General features: G+C 40.8%; 1 protein-coding gene across 1 annotated transcript; it reads right to left on the bottom strand.

The window, feature by feature from the left end:
• Positions 1 to 7394: 7394 nt before the first annotated feature.
• Positions 7395 to 9913, bottom strand: LOC143298564 (uncharacterized). The gene is made up of 2 exons (XM_076611442.1): positions 9722 to 9913; positions 7395 to 7541 (listed from the first exon to the last, which is right to left on the bottom strand). Exons 1-2 carry the CDS (start codon positions 9911 to 9913, stop codon positions 7395 to 7397), a joined length of 339 nt encoding a protein of 112 aa, XP_076467557.1.
• Positions 9914 to 20262: the final 10349 nt, after the last annotated feature.

Below are 20262 nucleotides of genomic sequence, written 5' to 3'. Positions count from 1 at the left end.
ATCTTGGCGGCGGTGCGAGTGTACGTTCCCATTATTAAATGTTTGGTGGTGCGAATGTACCTTATCGGTGCTGAAGCACTCTCGTTACCTCATGGCGACCAGCAGGAGTGATAGACAAGAAATAGCGTCATCACGGGCATTCATGGTGGAATGTCAGCTGGCCGGTTGAAATCTCTCATAAACTGGAGGTGTGTGCGTGCGTGCGTGCGTGTGTGTGTGTGTGTGTGTGTGTGTGTGTGTGTGTGTGTGTGTGTGTGTGTGTGTGTGTGTGTGTGTGTGTGTGTGTGTGTGTGTGTATGTGTGTGTGTGTGTGTGTGTGCAAGTGTATGTGTGTGTGCGCGCGTGTGTGTGTGTGTGTGGAGGGGGGGGAGACAGAAAGACAGAGACAGAGAGTAACTGAAAAAGAGTGAGAGAAGGTGACGGAGACAGAGACAAAGAGGGAGAGACAGAGAGACAGAGACAGACACTCAAAGACACAGATGGGGCAAAGCAGAATGAAAGACCAGCACTGATAAACTCAGTACGAATTACAAATACGCACAAACGGACAGGCAGGCAGACAGGTAGACAGGCAAACTGACCAACAAAAAAAAGAAAAAAAAAAGAATATATATATATATATATATATATATATATATATATATATATATATATATATATATATATATATATATATATACATATATACTCAAATTCAAAACGTCCACCATCAACTTACCCGCCGTGAAGTGGTTGGTAGCTTAACAGTTGCCGAAGTGATTGAACAGTGGGTGATGGGACCAGCGTCACTAAGTATTGTGAAATGGCCATTGTCATTCAAACCTTCACACCAATGACCATTTGACAAAACCTCAGCGCCACCGGGCAACTGTTGTTCCTGACGTGTCGTCATCCGGTACCGTCCAGCATGATTATGATTACGTCCTGGGTTCCAGTCCCGGCTTGATTCAGCCCCTCCTCCCCCTCCCCACCCCCCTTCCCCCCCGTCTCACCTTCCTCCGGAACAGACACTCAGGCCTTAGCCCCTCGAACAATAAAACACTTCATCGAACCAAGACCTAACTAACCTAAGCCCTAAACAGCTTGACCCTAGGGGCTTTTTGCCAGTAAGTCTTTGAACTCAACTCGACGGAAGTTCTTGATTCCATACAATGCACGTGGGAGGGGAGGGTTGGGGGGAGGGGGGGGGGCGTGGGGGGTTGGGGGGTTGGGGGATGGGGGGTGGGGAGCAGTGCAAAAGGGGGGTGGGGGTGTCGGGGGTGTGCTATAAAAGGTTTATTCCTTGTGCTCATTATCATGCGTTATTCTTGAAGAAAACCTTTTCTCCCATTGGAAAGAACAATACGAACGGAACTAAACGGCAAACAACGCATTGCGACAGTAGACGTGGCAAGGGGACACAGTAAGCAATAGAAAATATAATTAGAAAAAAAAAGAATAATAAGAGAACGAAAAATATATATAAAATGAAATAAAACACAGTTCATCACCGGATAGGAGAAACGGCTATTTCTGACAACATTGATTATATTCACGTTGACTGAGACAACGTGTTTGGAAATCTGGCCTATAAATCTCTCGATGGTTTTGCATAATTACATTCGCTATCAATTCATCTTCAATAAATAAATTATTTGTCATTTTCTTTGACATGCCTGGATTGGAGAATTAAATCTTGTGGAAGCATTGTTTGTTTCCTATAATTTCCAGGTGGGGGGCAGGAGTGGGGGGCTGGGGGGGGGGGGGGGGCATGAGGGGGGTGGGATCCAGAAAAATATTCAATAAAACTCATCACTTACACGATGTATATCACATGTGGACATTCTTTATCCCTTTCTAAATCCATTTTTACCCTCTCGCTGCTTAAGTCATCTGTTATTTAAGATTCTAATATCCACTTCGCTGAATGATCCGGAACAAATATTAGGTTGATTTGGGGTTCTTTTTTTTTTTTTACATATAGCCCCCCTTCTTCCTCCCTCCCCCACCTCCTCTTTTTCCCCACGTTCCCAAAAAGCGATGGCAGCCAAAGTTGCAGAGTGATGGGGCGACATTGTGCAGGAAGGAAAAAAACACGTTCCTTAACTGTTGAAACTCACGAAACCGTCCGGCCTTTACCTCCCTTTGAAGAGTTGTATTTGCTACCTGCCCAGCCCCCACATCACAGCCCCCCCCCCCCTCTCTCTCTCTCTTTGTGTGTGTGTGTGTGTGTGTGTGTGTGTGTGTGTGTGTTCAACGCATGCTTACATGTCTGTGTTTGCATGTGTGTGTGTGTGTGTGTGTGTGTGTGTGTGTGTGTGTGTGTGTTTATCGAATGCGTACATGTGTACATTAGTCTCCAGGCTGGTATTCTTTTTTTTTCTTTAAAATTTTTTAAAATTTTTTAATACAGATGCCACTGTACAAGCATCAGCTTTTAATATTTCAAGTAACGAAAGTGGAGTTATCAGAAATCCCGAACGTCATTTAGCAAACACACACACACACACACACACACACACACACACACACACACACACACACACACACACACACACACACACACACACACACACACACACACACACACACACACACACACACACGCACACACACACACACACCAACCTCCTTTTTTTCCAGACAACACATCACACGAACACGGACAAGAAAACTCCCCTCTCCATGCCTCTCACCTTACACAAACCCACCTGTACAGAACTGCCTGACCAATGTCCATCCATTGTGTGAGGAAACAGTAAGGCCATTAGTCTGTCAGACCCACTTTCTCCCTTTTCGTGCAGCATATTCACGTGTATACACGGACCTGGCAGTTTCAGTTTCAGTTTCAATAGCTCAAGGAGGCGTCACTGCGTTCGGACAAATCCATATACGCTACACCACATCTGCCAAGCAGATGCCTGACCAGCAGCGTAGCCCAACGCGCTTTGTCAGGCCTTGAAAAAAAAAAAGGTGAATAAATAATAGATAAGCATACATAAATAAGTAAATAAATACATAAATAGAAAAAAAAAATTATTACAATATGAAAAAGGTAGTGAAAATAATAATAATAATAATAATAATAATAATAATAATAATAATAAATAAATAAATAAATAAATATGTAAATAAATAAATAAATAAATAAATAAATAAATAAGACAACAGTGCAACATTTGGCAGTGCAACATTAATCAATCTGAAGATCGGTAAACGGCTACGTACAGTATACTACGCTGAACTTGTCAGAATTATTTTAGGCTTGATAAACGGTTATACATTTGTCAGAATTTTGTTCGGCTGAATTTGTTTAGTCCCTTAAGGAATAGTAAAATGTTCTTTTCTCCAGTTTTCATTTACATCAGAACGGCAAAATGTCTCTTGAAAAATAATGTAAAGCGGAAAGCAAACAAATAAACAAACAAACGTTCACACGTGGGAACAAATTAAAAAAAAAAAATTCGAAAGAATTTTAGAGCGCCAAATAACTTTTTTTTTTCGAAACAATACTTCGAATAAAAAGATACCAGCACGGCTTTTATAACTAAGTAAGTAAGTAATTAACTATAGAAAAATGAACAAATAATCAAATAAATAAATAAATAAACGTTTCACGTGCAAAGAGAAAATGTCATCGATGATGCGGCTAGCACTACCGTATGACAATGTATGCCCACTACATACTTTCTCACCGCGCTGGTCAGTGTTGCTGAGGGTGGTCATTTTTATAGCGTGTGGGCTGTCACTATGGACACACGGTCTGCTTATCTGGAACGTCCGCTGCGTGGTCACGTTAAACACCGGTGTGATCCCCACAGAATGATCCCAACCCCCACGATGAACTGCCACGGTAGTTATTCTGGGAATGGAAGGATCGTCTGGAATGGTTAGTAGGGAGTTGGCAATGGAAGACTCCTATAACCTTGCTCTGGAATTACTCTGTGCCGTTCAGATTTTAGAATTTGTTTCAAAGAGAGAGAGAGGGGGGAGGTGTGTGTATGTGTGTGTGTGTGTGTGGTGTGTGGGGGAGAGAGAGAGAGGAGAGGAGAGAGGAGAGAGAGGCAAAGAGAGACTGAGAACAGGGGAAACAAGAAACAGGGTTTCCAGGGTGGAATTGATTTTGATCGGGTCCCCAAACACACCCCAGTCTTGGTCTCAAAAGCACTTCATGGCGAGTCAATGTGGGCTGCTATCTTTTCCACTCCAAAGGTTATTCAGGGAATTAACTTCACACAAATGATGGAGTATTCAGGACCAGCTCAGAATAACCCATGATGAATCAGTTTGGGTCAGCACTGCTGGCACCAAAATAATTCCCTTAGAATCTGTTTGGGACATGGGACATAGGAATTCCAGTTCTTTCCAAAAATGACCCTCTCAAGGTTTGTCTTGAAACCATCTAGTTCTTCAACAACAAAAAAATGCGTGATATTGTTTAACAGATGGATGGGTGGGGAAGTGGGGTGGATGGGAGTTATCGTGGGTCAGCCCAGAAAGACCTCATCAATATGTTGTGCACGGAATTCATTATCTGGGAGAAGAAGAAGAAGAAGAAGAAGAAGAACAACAACAACAACTACTACTACTACTGCTACTACTACAGGAGTCGTCCTGGGTCTTTTCCAAAATATCCCCACTAACCATTTCTGGAAAACGATTCAAAGATTTTAAAAGATTCAAAGAAATTTAATCCCTTTGCCCCTTTTGGGGTGTGGAGGATACATTTACAATACATACTCATTAAATCACAATTTCAGCCCAACAATGTCCACATCAAGTCCAAATATATGAAAATAAAGATATAGAAGCACATAAGAAGTTATTTTGACCCAGTCTAGAGAGACTACCTCTTCAAATGTAATCAAGCCAGGTTTCAGATGCAATGACATGCCATTTTCCAAATAGAACGGTTTTTTGTGGGGGGGGGGGGGGAGTAAGGGGGGGGGGAGAGGGGGCGGGGGGGGGGGGGGGAGTGGAGAGGGGGAGGGTTTTTTTGCTTTTAAAAAAAATAAAATAAAGACATTCTAATTGAATAAGGAGCTGTGGATACGGGTCATGGGGTGATGTAAGAATGAAAGGACTGCACTGAAAAATCTCCTTGGGGGGTGCTTCTGGGATGACACCACTGAGTTAAAATGGTGGTGGGGGTAATTTCCACGCACCACACCTGTGTAAATGTGGCCTGGCCTGGCTGATGTAATAGCCTTGGTTTTCAGTGGTGGTGATGTGTGTGTGTGTGTGTGTGTGTGTGTGTTGTAGATATGCTTCTCCAGCCTGTGCTTTGAGTGAAAAAGGTGTGTGCTCCTTCCCTGTCAACACACACATACACACAGACACAGACACAGACACAGACACAGACACACACACACACACACACACACACACACACACACACACACACACAATTAGAGAGACAGACAGACAGACTGACAAGACTGACTGACATAGAGACAGACAAAACAGACAGACAGACAAAAAGTCAGACAGAAAGACAGAGAGACAGAGACACAGAGAGAGAGAAAGAAAAACAAACAAACCAGAGACAGAGAAAAACCACACTGACACAGACGGAGAAGATCCTCGAATGGAGAAAAACGATATCGAAACAGATTTTTATTCACGTACATTATCGAAGTCCATAGCGACAATCAACGACTGTACACGTACAGCCAAACACACAACAAAGGAACACATCCTTGTCATCAGCATTCATCAACTGGAGGAGCGGAATCAGCCATGGAGATCAGAGGAAAGATAATAGCATCACGGGTGCAGCTTCACCTACTTCTTTCCCATGTTCACACGGATGCACCTGAACTAAAAACAACAACAAAAAAAAAGACAGCAGAGGACGTCGCAACAACAACAACAACAGTTGCAGCAGCGGCAAGTCCAACAACAATGCCAACAAGAACAACAACAATAACAGTAGTAACAACAACAGATGAACTGTAGATGAACAGCAGCAACAAGAAGAACAACAATCATAGCGACAAAACAACAACAACAACAACAAACAAAACAATAGCAAGAGCATGAGCAAGAACAGAAAAGCAACAATAACAGCAACAACAATTAAACTACAGCAACAAAAATAATAACAACAGCTATAGCCTATGGCAAAAATAACAGCAACATTAGCAAAAACAACAACAGCAACAGCAATAACAATAACAACCAAAACAACAACTACAACCGCAATAATAAGAGTAACAACCATAATTAGCAACAACAAAATCAACAACAACAGGAATAACAACTTCAGCAACAACAACATTACCAATAACAATACCAACAGCTACAAAAACAACACTTGCAACAACAATAGCAACAAAATCAGCATCAACCAGTTCAATGGCCTTTTTCTTTTTCTTTTTTTCTTTTTTGCGTTTCTGCGTATATATATGAATTAATTTCTGTGTGTGTGTGTGTGTGTGTGTGTGTGTGTGTGTGTGTGTGTGTGTGTGTGTGTGCGTGTGTGTGTGTGTGTGTGGCTGTGTGTGTGTGTGTGGCTGTGTGGCTGCGCTTGTGTTCAGTAGCAGTCATGCTGATGTCGCTTTTTTTGACTGCACAATGATCATGAACAGTTGCCTCCTTCTCTTCAGGTCCAATCCATCCCTGTTAACCCCATGTCTGCTGCTGGCCATCATGTTCGTCAACGAAGGGCCGTCACCTCACCAGAGATAACACTGAGGAGCTGACAGCTCACGGTGTCAGTCAATGTTTCTGTACGTGGAGAGATTTCTTCCTTTTGGGGTTGCTTTACTTTCCTTCGCTAAAAAATCAACCACGCCGCCTTTAAAGCACACAGAGTGTGCTAATTCCAGTCCAAATTCTTTTCACACGTATCGCATTTCACCAGAGTTCAGCAGTCAAGGGGTTAATCACGCTCTTTCAAAACACCCACAGCAAGACAGTGTGTTAAAAATCATTGGTTTCATGTCAAGTATTTACAGAAAAAAAAAAAAAAAAATCAAGAATGGAAAAGAAAAGAAAGAAAAAAAAAGTGACTTTTCTATGAGAAACAAAAAGAGGAAAATGGAAAGATCAAGGAGAGATGTAAATAAATAAACCAAACAAGCGAATCAATTGGTTGATCAGTTAATCAACTGTTTCATTAATAAACAAACACCCGCTATCAAATGTGTAGATTCCCATAACGAAGTATCAATCAATCTGGCAGGCAGTCACTCACTTAGTCAGTCAGTCAATACCAATCAACGACCTAATCATCACATCTGACTGTGGAAAAAACAACAACAACATAGCAACGCACCGACATCTCTCTCTCTAAAAAAAGGAAAAAAAAATTAATAAATAAACAAACAAATAATAGATAGATAGATAGATAAATAAATAAATAAGAAATCAAACGATCTATGCACCAATCAGCTCTCTTGATAGAAGTGACGTCACACCCCTGGAGCGGGCCCAGGCTTGTTGGGCATAACTTTGATCGGTCGGATCTTGCAGGACGTCACCTTGATGGAACCTGAAGGCGTCCACATGCACCTCTTGCAGTCCTCAAACAGCTCCATCTTGCTCCACGCGTGGCGACCCTGCAGTATACACATTCGTATTTTTGACTCACTTGTGTAAACAAAGTGAGTCTATGTTTTAACCCGGTGTTCGGTTGTCTGTGTGTGTGTGTGTGTGTGTGTGTGTGTGTGTGTGTGTGTGTGTCCGTGGTAAACTTTAACATTGACATTTTCTCTGCAAATACTTTGCCAGTTGACACCAAATTTGGCATAAAAATAGGAAAAATTCAGTTCTTTCCAGTCATCTTGTTTAAAACAATATGGCACCTCTGGGATGGGCACAAAAAAATAAAAAGAAGCCTAATTATATGCAAACTGCATTTACTGTTATATTTATATTTTTTGTATTCTCTAAACTTGGCACTTTGACCTTCTATTCTGACACAACAACAAGAGGAGTCATTATTATCATTTTTTGTTCAAACAGGAACTTCTTTTGCTAAGCATGGAATTTTTATTTATTTTGCAAACGTTTTGGTGCAGATAGTAAAAAAGGGAAATTACTCTGTAATTAATGCTAGGGGACTTAATTTATCACAAGTGAGTCTTGAAGGCCTTGCCTCTCTTGTCTCTTTTGTGCCAAACAAAAATGAGAAGAAGAAGAAGAAGATCCTGCATCATACATAATTATTCATAATTCATTTTCTCTTTTGTGCGAAAGAAAAATGAGGAGGAGGAAGAGGGGGAGGAGGAGAAAGAAGAAGATGATGATGCGTGTGTGCCTGCGTGTGTGTGTGTGTGTGTGTGTGTGTGTGTGTGTGTGAGTGTGTGTGTGAATAAATTCCCACTGCAGTGGATAAACCATTGATCCTATAATTCTTACCTTGCTGTGGGCACAACTGTAAGCTTATGTCAATATATCATATGAGCCGAGCGTTGAGGATGCAGGTACAGATTTTTAGTAATTATCTGGCGTACTTGTTTGTTTGTTTGTTTTTTAATTTCTTTGTTATTTTTATCAAAAGAAACAGAACATTAAAAAATATTATATCCTTCGTGAGTGGTTTTGGATAATTATTCACAAAAAATGTACTTTTCAGCTCTATGAACATGGTACAAGCAATTCTCGAGCTGACGGAATTCTGATTTTTTTTTAATTTTAAGCATATGATCATATTTCATTTTCACTTTGTATGACAAGGTAAAAAATACAAAAATGTATATATGTAAGAAAAGTAAAATCATATACTGAAACCTTTTTCGCTTTTCATTTTACATCTTACAAACAACATCAGACCCAGTAACGATGCTAACTGCCCGACGTTTCAGAATGCTCATTGACAATTAAACGATTTACCGCACGGAAATCATTTCTTTAGGTCTCACTGATAAGATCAGAGTGGAGGAGAGTTCGCGCAGATCAAGCCATGAACTTTAATTGAAACCTGACTGGAAGAGTTGAGTTTAACGACTAATAATATTGGCTTCTGCCTTTAACGGCTCGAGCACTTATTGAGGACGCAAGCCAACATGTATCGTGAAACCCGGACTTCTACATAAGCGCCTCCATTAACCACCGCTGTTTACCGAAGCTGGGTTGCATGAACGACCTTCCAGCGTTTGGTATACTCAGCGTTGACAATGTCTCTAGTTTCTGTGGAATCAGTTTTAGTTTCAGTTTCTCAGTGAGGGGTCACTGCCTTCGGACAAATCCTTATACGCTACACCACATCTGCTAGGCAGATTCCTGACCAGCAGCATAACCCAACGCGCTTAGTCAGGCCTTGAGTGCATGCATATATATATAATGTTTGTGTACCTATCCGAGTGGATTTCTTCTACAGAACTGTGCCAGAGGACAACACTCGTTGCCATAGAACCTTTGTCAGTGCACCAAGTGCGTGCTGCACACGAGACATCGGTTTATCGTCTCAACCAATTGACCAGACGCTTTGTTCGATTTTTCCAGTCAAACTTGGGATAAAGGGCGAGAGCGGGATTCGAACCCAGACCCTCACGGACTCTGAAATGGCTGACGAGCGTCTTAACCGTTTTGCCACATTCCTTACAAAAAAACAAACAAACAAACAAACAACAACAAAAAACTCCGCATGGAGTAAGGAACATTCTCAACGCTAAGCAAACAGCGCTGCAAAAATCGGTCATGCAACCAGCAGCACCAGTGCTGCTAAAGGTAATGAATTGTTACTGAGGAGGAAGAGGAGGAAGATGGATGGTTGGCGACGAGTTTTCTCACTTACCCCTTCAGTGTAGCCGTCCAGCTTCCAAAACAGCGCCCGTCGGTAGCGTGCAGACTCGGTAGGTTGAGAGAGTCGGGCGCTAAGAGCCTCCTGCTCGTCAACGGACATTGTGGACGGTGCTTTAGGTCTGGACACGGGCTGGGCGATGTCTGACCGTGAGCGATGGAACCAGGGGGACGCCAGACTGGGCATGGTGATGGCGGGTCTTCACGTCTCCGAGGGACAGCTGGTTATCTTGTTGCCTTGTGAGGGTCTTTTTATTTCATGTGTTGTGTTCTTCTGTCTTTTTGGATACTGCAACGCAGAGACGAAATCGTATAATTACTAACACTGTATTGCTGAAGTTATATGGTTATTTCACCGACGTCAATGTAACAGAAGCAGTAGTGCTGTTGTAAGACTGTGTCCTGTAGCTGAAAACAGTTGAGACTGACTGAATCACGGCACAACCAAACACCACACAGCTGCCCATACAGTTTCAAAACGTTCAGGAACAAGAGCACCCAGTGTACAGGTCTGTCAGTACAACGGTTATGGACGATGTCCGTTCGAACCTTGTACTATCGGTGTAGGGGGCCTGGGGTGGAGGGTGGGGGGTGCTCGGGGTGGGTGGGGGGGTGGGGGGATTATTGAGCTGCGCCCTGAACACGGTGATTAACATGGTGATCAAACGAGCAGCCGCACCTACGTACACCTACACACACACCGTCAGGAGGTTAATCAGCCATGCACTCAGCAGAAACCGGTGCCGTGGAAGAAAAAGAAGTTCGTCCTGTCGTTTCGACCCAACGGAATAAATGTTGACAAGTTGATAAAAAAGAAGGAAAGAAAGGAAAAGGTGTATGAAAGAAAGGAAGAAAATGAAAAGAAAAAGGTAATAAAAGAAGGGAAGAAATAAAGAATGAAAAAAAGACATACCGATTGTCAAAATAAGCATATCGATTGTCAAATCCTTCAGTTTCAGATTTTAACGCTTGACGCCATTATTCGTGGTTTTTATCTATTTTCATCTTTTTAGGGATATTTCGAATTCGAGTAAGATCCTACGTCATGAACAGAACGACAAGTGTAAATAAATTATCTGTTCCAAATATCCAGCAAAGAAATGCTGATGGAACAGCTGATGGGAAATCATTGCAGGGTGTGACTTCAATGTTCATAATAAGCTTAAACAGACGTGCAAACAAGTTGTCATGCTTTTCCTTGGCAGTGATCTTGACAAGCGTGCTTTTGCCACACTGGGTTGACTTACACAAGCGATCTTAGCTGCGTAAAATCTGCTTAGCATGAAAAGCATTCCATAGTCTATAGAATTTGCATAGACTTAGGAAATTTCTTCACGTAAGTAATGTTAGTGCTGTTAATCGAGATCGCTTATGTCTCATATGCGTGTGTGCAGCCCCTGCCCCATCCCCTGTGTGTGTGTGTGTGTGTGTGTGTGTGTGTGTGTGTGTGTGTGTGACACAGTTTCATGTTTTATTTCTAAATTGATATGCAGTCTAGGAATCGTACTTATCAACTATTTTGTGATTTTTTTCATGAGAAGAATATATGTTGCATGGGGGAAGGGAATTTAAAAAAAAATTCATTTAAGCAGACGCAAAAAAAAAAAAAAATAAAATAAAAAAATCGCTTATGCACTCCAGCCTTGGACTCATATCAGCATAGACACACTGAACAACACCCTGCGTGCCATGGTCTGACCGACAAGTGGACAGCCTGTACGCCTCAGGGCAAGGCTTCGGAGTGCATTCAAACTTATTCCAGTTTGACCAAAGTTGCTTAGGACACGGCTGACTACCGAGACCGGCACGGCACTGTTCCAACCTTCAATAAAACATGTGGGATGGTCTCGCCCTCTCTCCCAAGTTTGACAGCAAAATCAAACTAAGCGTATCGTCATTCGGCGGAGACGATAAACCGAGGTCACGTGTGTAGCACGCACTTGGCGCACTGAAAAATAACCCAATCAACAAGAGGGTAATCCTCTGGCAAAATTCGGTAGACGAATTTAAGTTGAATCAGGGTTTATTAGAAAGACTGGCACCCATACCACCATTAAAGGCTTATGGTGGGATAGAGAGAAAGGAGTTTGTCTCGCAGCAGGATCAAATTGGACATTGCTTTTCCGGAGGAGGCTGTATTCCAACGCTACCAGCAGGACGCATAAGGCCGTCAGCCTATGTCAGATTTATCCGGGGTAAGAAAAAAGCAACAATAGTGGGCCAGGACAAGGTTTGATGTTATATTACGGATTTACAACAGGCAGGGCATTAAGGCCACATGGGCAGCACTAATCCGCTGGTAAACACTGCACACCGCCGATAATCCTGAAGCACTGCACGTGAGCACTCAAGCCTACAACAACAGTGTGTGTTTGCGCTTCACTCAATCGCGATCACCGCAGAGAACTGAACAGACAGTAAGTGGTTTCCTCTGTTGGACGGGGAACGGCCAAACAGCGTGATGGGAGAGAAAAGATGGACAAGTCCTGATGCGTGTATTGGGTCTTTGCTGATATCCAATGTTGGATATGGCTTGCTGCGTTATGCATGAGCGAGTTGATCAGTCTCTGCGTTGCGTCTTCATGCTTTGATACAAAAGAAGAAGAAAAAAAACAACAACAAAAAAAAAAACGTGTGTGTGTGTGTGTGTGTGTGTGTGTGTGTGCGCGCGCACGTGCATGTATTTTCTTGTGTGTGTGTGTGTGTGTGTACGCGCGCGCGTGGGCGGGTGTGTCGTGCGTGTGTATACATGATTGTGTGTATGCACACGCGCGTCTGTGTGTGAGTGCGTGTCGTGTCTGTGTGTTTGTGTGCAGTGTTGTGTGTGCATGCACGTGTATACACGTGCGAACGCGCGTGTGTGTGTGAATGAATGTATACCCCTGACAGCATAGTCACGGTGTATATGGAGAGGGAGGCCCTACGCTCGCTGCTGTGTGTGTATGATCTCACGTAAGTTTTCTGTGTGCTCAACATGAAGAACCCTCGCAGCTTGTACTGTTGGGAACTGACCAGATCTCTGAAGGTGGACCTTCTTGCCCAGGGTTGATCAAAATGCGCTTTATAGTTTAAGCGCTGAACATATACACTAATAATGTAATATCTTGTTTGTGTTTGCTGAAGAAAAAAACATAGATGGTTGTTACCTGGTGATCGCAACACCCGATCACGTCAACCAGTGGAGAGATCTCAGGATCAAATCTGTAAGAGGGGCAAGTGTTTCTTCTTTTTTTATTTTTTTTTTTTTACTTCTTGTTAATTGTTGTGTGTAAAGTATATGCCACAACCGCTCTGTGTGTGTGTGTGTGTGTGTGTATGAAATACAGCTCTAGACAACAATAGACATTTCCACACTTTTCAGTAGATCTTTATATCATTTTGCTTTCCCCCTAGATCTCTCTTAGAACACACACACACACACACACTGAGTCCGCTTTGATGAAACAAACTCCTTTATTTCAGCATAATTCCAACAAATATTCAACGAGACATAACAAGTCTATCACAAGCAATACATCTATAACACTGTACAAACAATTCATTAAACACTTTTTTCTTCCCTGTAGCATTCTCTTCTCTCAGGGAACCCATGTTGGAAGTCACATCCACATAACACAAATGAACATATGACAATGATCATGATGGGACTTTTTTTATTCCCGAAACTGCAAAAGAGCTCAACTTTATTTCAATTTATTTATGGGATGCATTACACCATAGATACATGAAGAAACTATGCTGGGACAGTCACAGCTGAGACAACAATATTCCATACATATTCCCTGTGTACTCACAGGTTATGGTGTATTCTAAAATAAATAGACAAAACTGACAGGTGAATTCTAGACAATAAGGAGAGAGAGAGAGAGAGAGACAGACAGACAGACAGACAGAGAGAGAGACAGTGAGACAGAGAAAGACAGACGAACAGACAGACAGACAGAGACAGAAAGAAATGGTTCTGGGGAGAGATTCATGATCGAAGTAAAATAAAAGAACATAAAACATTACTATTCAAAAACAAAATAAAAGAGCCATAATGTGAACGCACAACTAACATTTTCATTGTGGTGTATAATGTACACATTTTGCAAGAAGCTAAGTGGAGACTTAAGGGACTGACAACAAAACCTGCTAATCCCTGATGTGAAGCGGGCGGCCAGGCTACATTGCATCAATATGTGCATGGTGTGAAAGACATACTCATTTCAGCCCATGTCTATGTACATCAGCCCAGAAATCAAATGAAACGAAGCAAGCTTCAACTGCAAGAACCCAACCCACAGACAACCATTTCCAGCCTCTTGACCTTTCAAGCTTTTGATTAATACAAAGAGGTCTGAATTATTAAGAAGAGTGGAAAAAAATCCAAACTTGCATACACATTTAAAAAAAACAGACTCAAGGAAAATGCTCCATCATGCAAGACAGACTTAGTTCTACACATCACCATCGGTCATCCATTACCAGAGCCCAATTCTACCTTAAATAGTTAAAGTGAATGATTTCATTGCAAGTATATAATCATATACTCAGAGCGGAAACAAAAAAAATTACCTACATTCTTTTTTTTAATTCCTCACTGCATGCAAAGACTAGTTCAAAAGAAAATCCTTTCAAAACAAAATTTAAGACACATATTAATAAAATATTGTGAACACAAGAAGTACTGACAAACATTTGATATTATGTGCAATGCTTGATTAACATAGCATACGCCTAAAAATACTGAAAGATAATCAAGAAAATATCTTCAAGTCAAAAGTGTTAAAAGGCCACAAATACACTCCATCTCTCAATATTATCCTCTTCAATATACCAAGGAGATGACCAACCCACGTTTCAACAGACAAAGTTCATTTTATCTCTGTTCACACAAGATCCACAAGCAGCACTGGGACCCCTGAGAGGGCTGTATCTACTTAAAATCAAGACATCATGTTCTGAATTAGATGGGTGTAAGTGACTGATCTTTGCAATACTGAAACATTTCTGGCAGGGATCCAGCAGCCACCAAATGTAAGTGCCTGTCTTCATACCGAAACAAAGTTAAAAAAAAGAAGAAGAAAAAAGAAAAGAAAAAAAAGGCAAAATACCAATATAGAATATATATATATATGGAAATGCTACCACCCAAGCATTTATTGCTTCTCTGACCCTGGCAAAGCACAGCCTCAATACTCTACATTCAACAAAAATTCTGATTATCTGATGTAATACTGCATGTTCACACTTCTATGGATTTTTGTTTGTTTGTTTTATTTGGTCATTAAAAAAAGAAAAAAGAAAAAAAGATTCTTATGACCTGTTTCTGGGTCACATCACATACAGCAATGTCAGGAACCCACTCTCAACTATCAAGAGGAAGGGAGGGTAAGGTGGAAGGAGGGCGGGGGGGGGGGGGGGGGGGGCTTCACAGTGCTGCTATAATATCTGTATGTCCTTCATTCAGAGCAAGGGTGTTCAATTTAATCCCTCCCACTGACTCATTCTCTTGGTGCCCGTGCAGTGTTGGCATCTATTGACAAGTTGGTGCAATCATCCCTGGAATACTGGCAGCCTTCCAGTAAATGTGAACATTTGTTCCAGAATTTACCATATCCACACATGAAGCATGCATAATATACATATGATGTGGATTGAGGGTACAGTGGAGACATAATACTACCTTTGGGCAGACAATCAAAGGTTATAATAGTCATATCTATTACCGTCATTTATCAGCATCACTGTTTACTGACATTGTCATCATTTGTTAAGTACAATCATTCTTCTACTAATATCATAATGCATTACAAGCACAGCAATATGTCAGGATAATTGTAATAGAAAATATAGAAAAGAAAGAAATCTACAAAGCTTTTTTTTTTTTTTTTTCAAAGGTGCTCCAACTTCAACCCTCACCACCACCCCCCCTCCTTTTTTCTTTTTTTTTCTTTTTTAATAATTATTCAGTCCAGTCCCCATCCCATGTGCATGAAACTGCAAAACAGTCAGCCACAATCAAAATTTTCCATCAACATCATTTCAGAACACCAGCAATGGCAACAAGAACTGAAGAACCTCCAGTCTCCAAGCGTTACCCTTATCTTGACAGCAACAGAAAAAGAAGAAATAAAGCAAGGAAGCAGAGAGAAACATGATACAAGTAAGCCACAAAGACATGATGGAGAGAGAGAGAAAGAGTGAGTCAAAGAGCGATACAGAGTTATTGCTTTCACACCCCAGGATCTTCTACACAAGTAACAGAACCTAACCGATAATCCACGCACATCTTGACCAACACAAACATTGAACTACTGCAACATACAACATGCCACCCCAATTTATGAAGAGACACATGGAGACCAATGTCTAAGGCAGTTCCAGACACAAGATGAATGGTGGTTGGTGCATGTGCACGCGCGCACGCACACACACACACACACGGAGCGATAAACAAAACACACATAGACAGAAGGAGGTCTGACCAAATCAGACTCAAAGACACTAAGGTATATAACAAGAGGAACAAGGTTGAGTCTGACCTGGACAGTTCAGACATTATTGTCATCAAGAAATCAACAACTGTGTGTACACATTGTATAGGTCACCAGCAGGAAGACAGTGGCAACAAGAGTAGCACTATAGTGGCTATAGCATTAGTCAACTGAAACATATGCATAGGTGTTCAACCAAAACCATGGGATGACTCCAGAACTGGCAGACTCAAACTTACGAGGTATTGTTAACTAACAGTTGCTGAAACTTATCAGACAGATGACTTTGATTATCAACAAAAACATGTGAGGAATATGCTGGAAATGAAACAGCGGTGTTTGTGCCATGAGACTGGCGGTGACTGGAACAGTGACTGTGATGGAAAGAGCACACAGTCCAGTGAAGAAAGATAAACACGGGGTTGATCCTACCCTGCATGTAAGCTGTTGATCAGGCACACAATACAAACAGTATACCATTATCATTATTATCACTTTTAATCATAATAACACTACTACTGTAATTATTATTTAGTATGAACTCATAAGCATTGTCATTATTATCATAATAACTGTTATATCATTATTATTACTGCTCCTGCTGTTGTTTTGACAGGAATATTTCTCCCCGTGGAGCATACTGGGAGCAGTGGTCTGGGTACAGGTCTTTCTGAACATGACAAATCCAGTGACCATTATCTAGGCACAACTAAAAAAGTTCACCCCAGGGCAGGTGGTACAGGGATCACAAACTGCCAGAACATTGTACAGAAACATGCAAAGAAGATGGCACAGCAAGAGAGAAATAAATCCCAAAACACCAAACAAACAAACCAAAAAACAACAACAACAACAAAGCAAAAAAACAATGTTTTGGAGAAAAAGTCTGAACACAGTTCAGACCTGTGCTGTGGGACTCATTTGTATCCCCACTCATTCAACTTCTTTCTCCCAAATCATTGTCCTGAATTCTAATCTAAAATGTGTTGCAAAAAAAGTTATACAATGGAATATTAAAAAAATTGGACATAGCAGACTACTCTTTACCTACCGTTATTTCTAACCCAAAAGGTGCAACTTTTTTTTTCTTTTTTCATTCAACTCAAATTTGATACTCAGCATCTTATTGGCTGTATGTGCCCTATCTGAATCCCACATAATAAGAAAGTTCAAACTAACTAAACTGAAATGAATTCATCCCCCCTGCAAAACTGCAGTCCCACGGGGGGCATAAGGATGTGCCATTATAAGTAAACATAGGTGCCATTATGAATCTGTTATTTTCTTTCCTCAAAGAGGCAATTTGCTGGACAGTATGATAAGCAGAGAAGCAGAATCTAGTGTAATGAGATGTAGTACAGACTACCTATGCAGAAAAAAAAGAAACAAAAGCATATTTCAAGCCAAATCTCTATCACATGGCAACAGTAGAAGTTTACAGGGGGTTCTAAAGTGTGGTACACCACATCTACTTAAGTATAATAATAATAACAATAAAAAGGAAACAAAACAAACATAAAATTAGCAGTGAGAACTGCCCATGTTCAAACAGGCTTAAAGCAACCTTCCAGAGATTCTATGCCTACATCCTCCTATCCCCCCCTCCCCCAACTCCGCCACCCCTGCCCACACTCCTCCCCAGTCCCCCTACTTCTCTCTTTGCCTTGACAATCTGTGGTTAAAATGATTTTCTGCGCTGTCTGAAAATATTCACAATGTTGATTTTCTTTTCCTGTTTATCAAAATACCTTTTAACTATCCTTCATGTTTTTCCTTCATGATCCTTGAATTCTAAGTTGTGCAGAATACCTTCATTCATCATGATAAATCGTTTCCAGTCCTTGAGCCATTCTGTGATCACTCAGTACTCAGCTGGGTGCCAGATCAGACATGTGCCAGTTATTATTTTGACCATTATCATCATTATAAAATGCAGAACAGTGAGAGAAGGGTAATATTAGTGTGTAAAATGTGAAACTGCTAACATGATAAAATCAGGCTAACATTTGACTCCAAAGTCAAAGCTCTTGGTTGTTACAGACTTCAAAAGGTGAAGCTGATTAAATGTGTGTGTGTGTGTGTGTGTGTGTGTGTGTGTGTGTGTGTGTGCGAGTGTGTGTATGTGAGTCACAGTGTATAATTATGTGAAAGACTACACAGACAGTTCCTTTGTCACTATTCAGTATGATCATTTCAATTCTGTATTCATTTGATTTTATCCTTTGAAGCTAGGTAGACCACTGTCTTTCAATCATTGCATAACGAAACAAATTTGCTTGCAAATTATCTCTGCAATGAGAGAGAGAGAGAGAGAGAGAGAGAGAGAGAGAGAGATCAACAGTGATCATTGAAGATAGAGCAATCAATAGTGAATGCAGAACAAAATATTACAATATTTTTTGTTTTTAAATCAGAAAAGCCAAAAAGGAAACAGAGCCAGCAAACCTCGATCAGAATGAACAAAACCAATTCTGTACAAAACATTTAACATTTCTACTGTGTGTATGTGCATAATCATAAAATACATACATAAAATACATGAACAGGTTTTAAGTAAATGAAAATACAGAGCTTCACAAAGCAGCTGCTTACTTGTACAAGGGCAAGAAACTCCAAGCCAAATCCTCTTCACCCAAGCATTTACAAGCCAGCATAACATATGTGAAGAGAAGTGATTACAGCTAGTCTTTCAAAACCAAAGTCCAATACTGTCACTTGTGTCAGCCATAGCCTAAAATACCAAATGTATCAACTCATTCCTTCATACAAAACCAAAAGTTATACAATAACCCCAATGTAAAAAAAAAAAAAAATCGTCAATGAAGAAATACTGACAGGAGTCTTGGTTTGTGAGAACCAATAAAAACATATTCTCATGGACATAGACTTGAAGGTTACTTCAATCAACATCATTCTGACTTTTTCTTCACAGATTTCTTTCAATTTTTTTTTTTTTTCTTAAATGAAGATAACTGCTCTTGCCTAAAGTAATTAAGTAATTTCTCAGTGATTCTAAGAGATCTATCCAGTAAACACAAAGGCTTTAATTCCATTCATTAAAGATTCTATATACATTTCAACATTCAAATACAAATAATGAACATGGATATTTTCCTTCTATTTGAAAACGGAGAGAGAGAGAGGAGGGACACTGAGAGAGACAGAGAGAGAGGGCCAGAGAGACAGACAGAGAGGGAGAGGGAGAAAGAAGTGGAATACTGCTCACCACACACAGGAATATAGACAATGAATGGAAACAAACGCAGCAAAAGCAAACTGAGATCCACGAACATCTGACTTCTCACCTCTGAACCGTACACCAAACAGTGAACAGTAACTGCTGCTCACACCTCCCCAAAACTGACAGTAGACATTTGACTTTGTTGCCTGTAGTCCAGCTGACCATTCAGGGCCTATCATGTCAGGAGAGCCCAACAAAACTGACACGAAAGAGATAAAAATACACAAACAAACCTTGTGACAAAACCTGGAACGATGGAAGCAAGAATGGTAGAAAGGTAAGAGAAAAGAAAATACAGGGCTGGAAATGAACTAAAATGAAGGCAATCATGAAATTACAAATAAAGCAAGCATCTAAATGAACTAAAGGAAGAAGGAGCAAAGATGTTGTCAATAACGAAATTCATGACTACACACAACTTGAAACATGCACAGACATGCACACACACACAACACAAACAACATGAAATCACTCAAACACACAACACAAACACATACACACTCATGACAAACACAAACAACAATAAACACACACTTACACACACCACAAACACACACACACCACAAACACACACACATTTTTTAACACAACAGAACTTAAGTCACAGACAGAGGACTGACAGAGGTAGCTCACCTTCAGCACCTCAATGATATTCTCACACCAGCAAAATACTCTTTCTGGACAAGTGTGAGACAGCCCTAATCATAAAACACACACTGTTTTGAGAGGGAACAACACATGATTCTGGTTCAAAGTGTTTGCTGGTGATTTTGACAACATGAGGACAATGTAGATCAAAACTGATGTTTTCAGGGA

This window comes from Babylonia areolata, chromosome 24 (assembly GCF_041734735.1).
Source record: "Babylonia areolata isolate BAREFJ2019XMU chromosome 24, ASM4173473v1, whole genome shotgun sequence".
Taxonomy (NCBI): domain Eukaryota; kingdom Metazoa; phylum Mollusca; class Gastropoda; order Neogastropoda; family Buccinidae; genus Babylonia; species Babylonia areolata.
The sequence above is the reverse complement of the archived record's forward strand: the minus strand, read 5'-3'. Positions and strand labels throughout refer to the sequence as shown.

Coding starts and splice junctions, on each gene's coding strand:
- LOC143298564 (XM_076611442.1), bottom strand. CDS start 9,913: ATGCCCAGTCTGGCGTCCCCCTGGTTCCATCGCTCACGGTCAGACATC. Junction 7,542..9,721: donor TGGACGGCTACACTGAAGGG/GTAAGTGAGAAA, acceptor TGTATACTGCAG/GGTCGCCACGCGTGGAGCAA.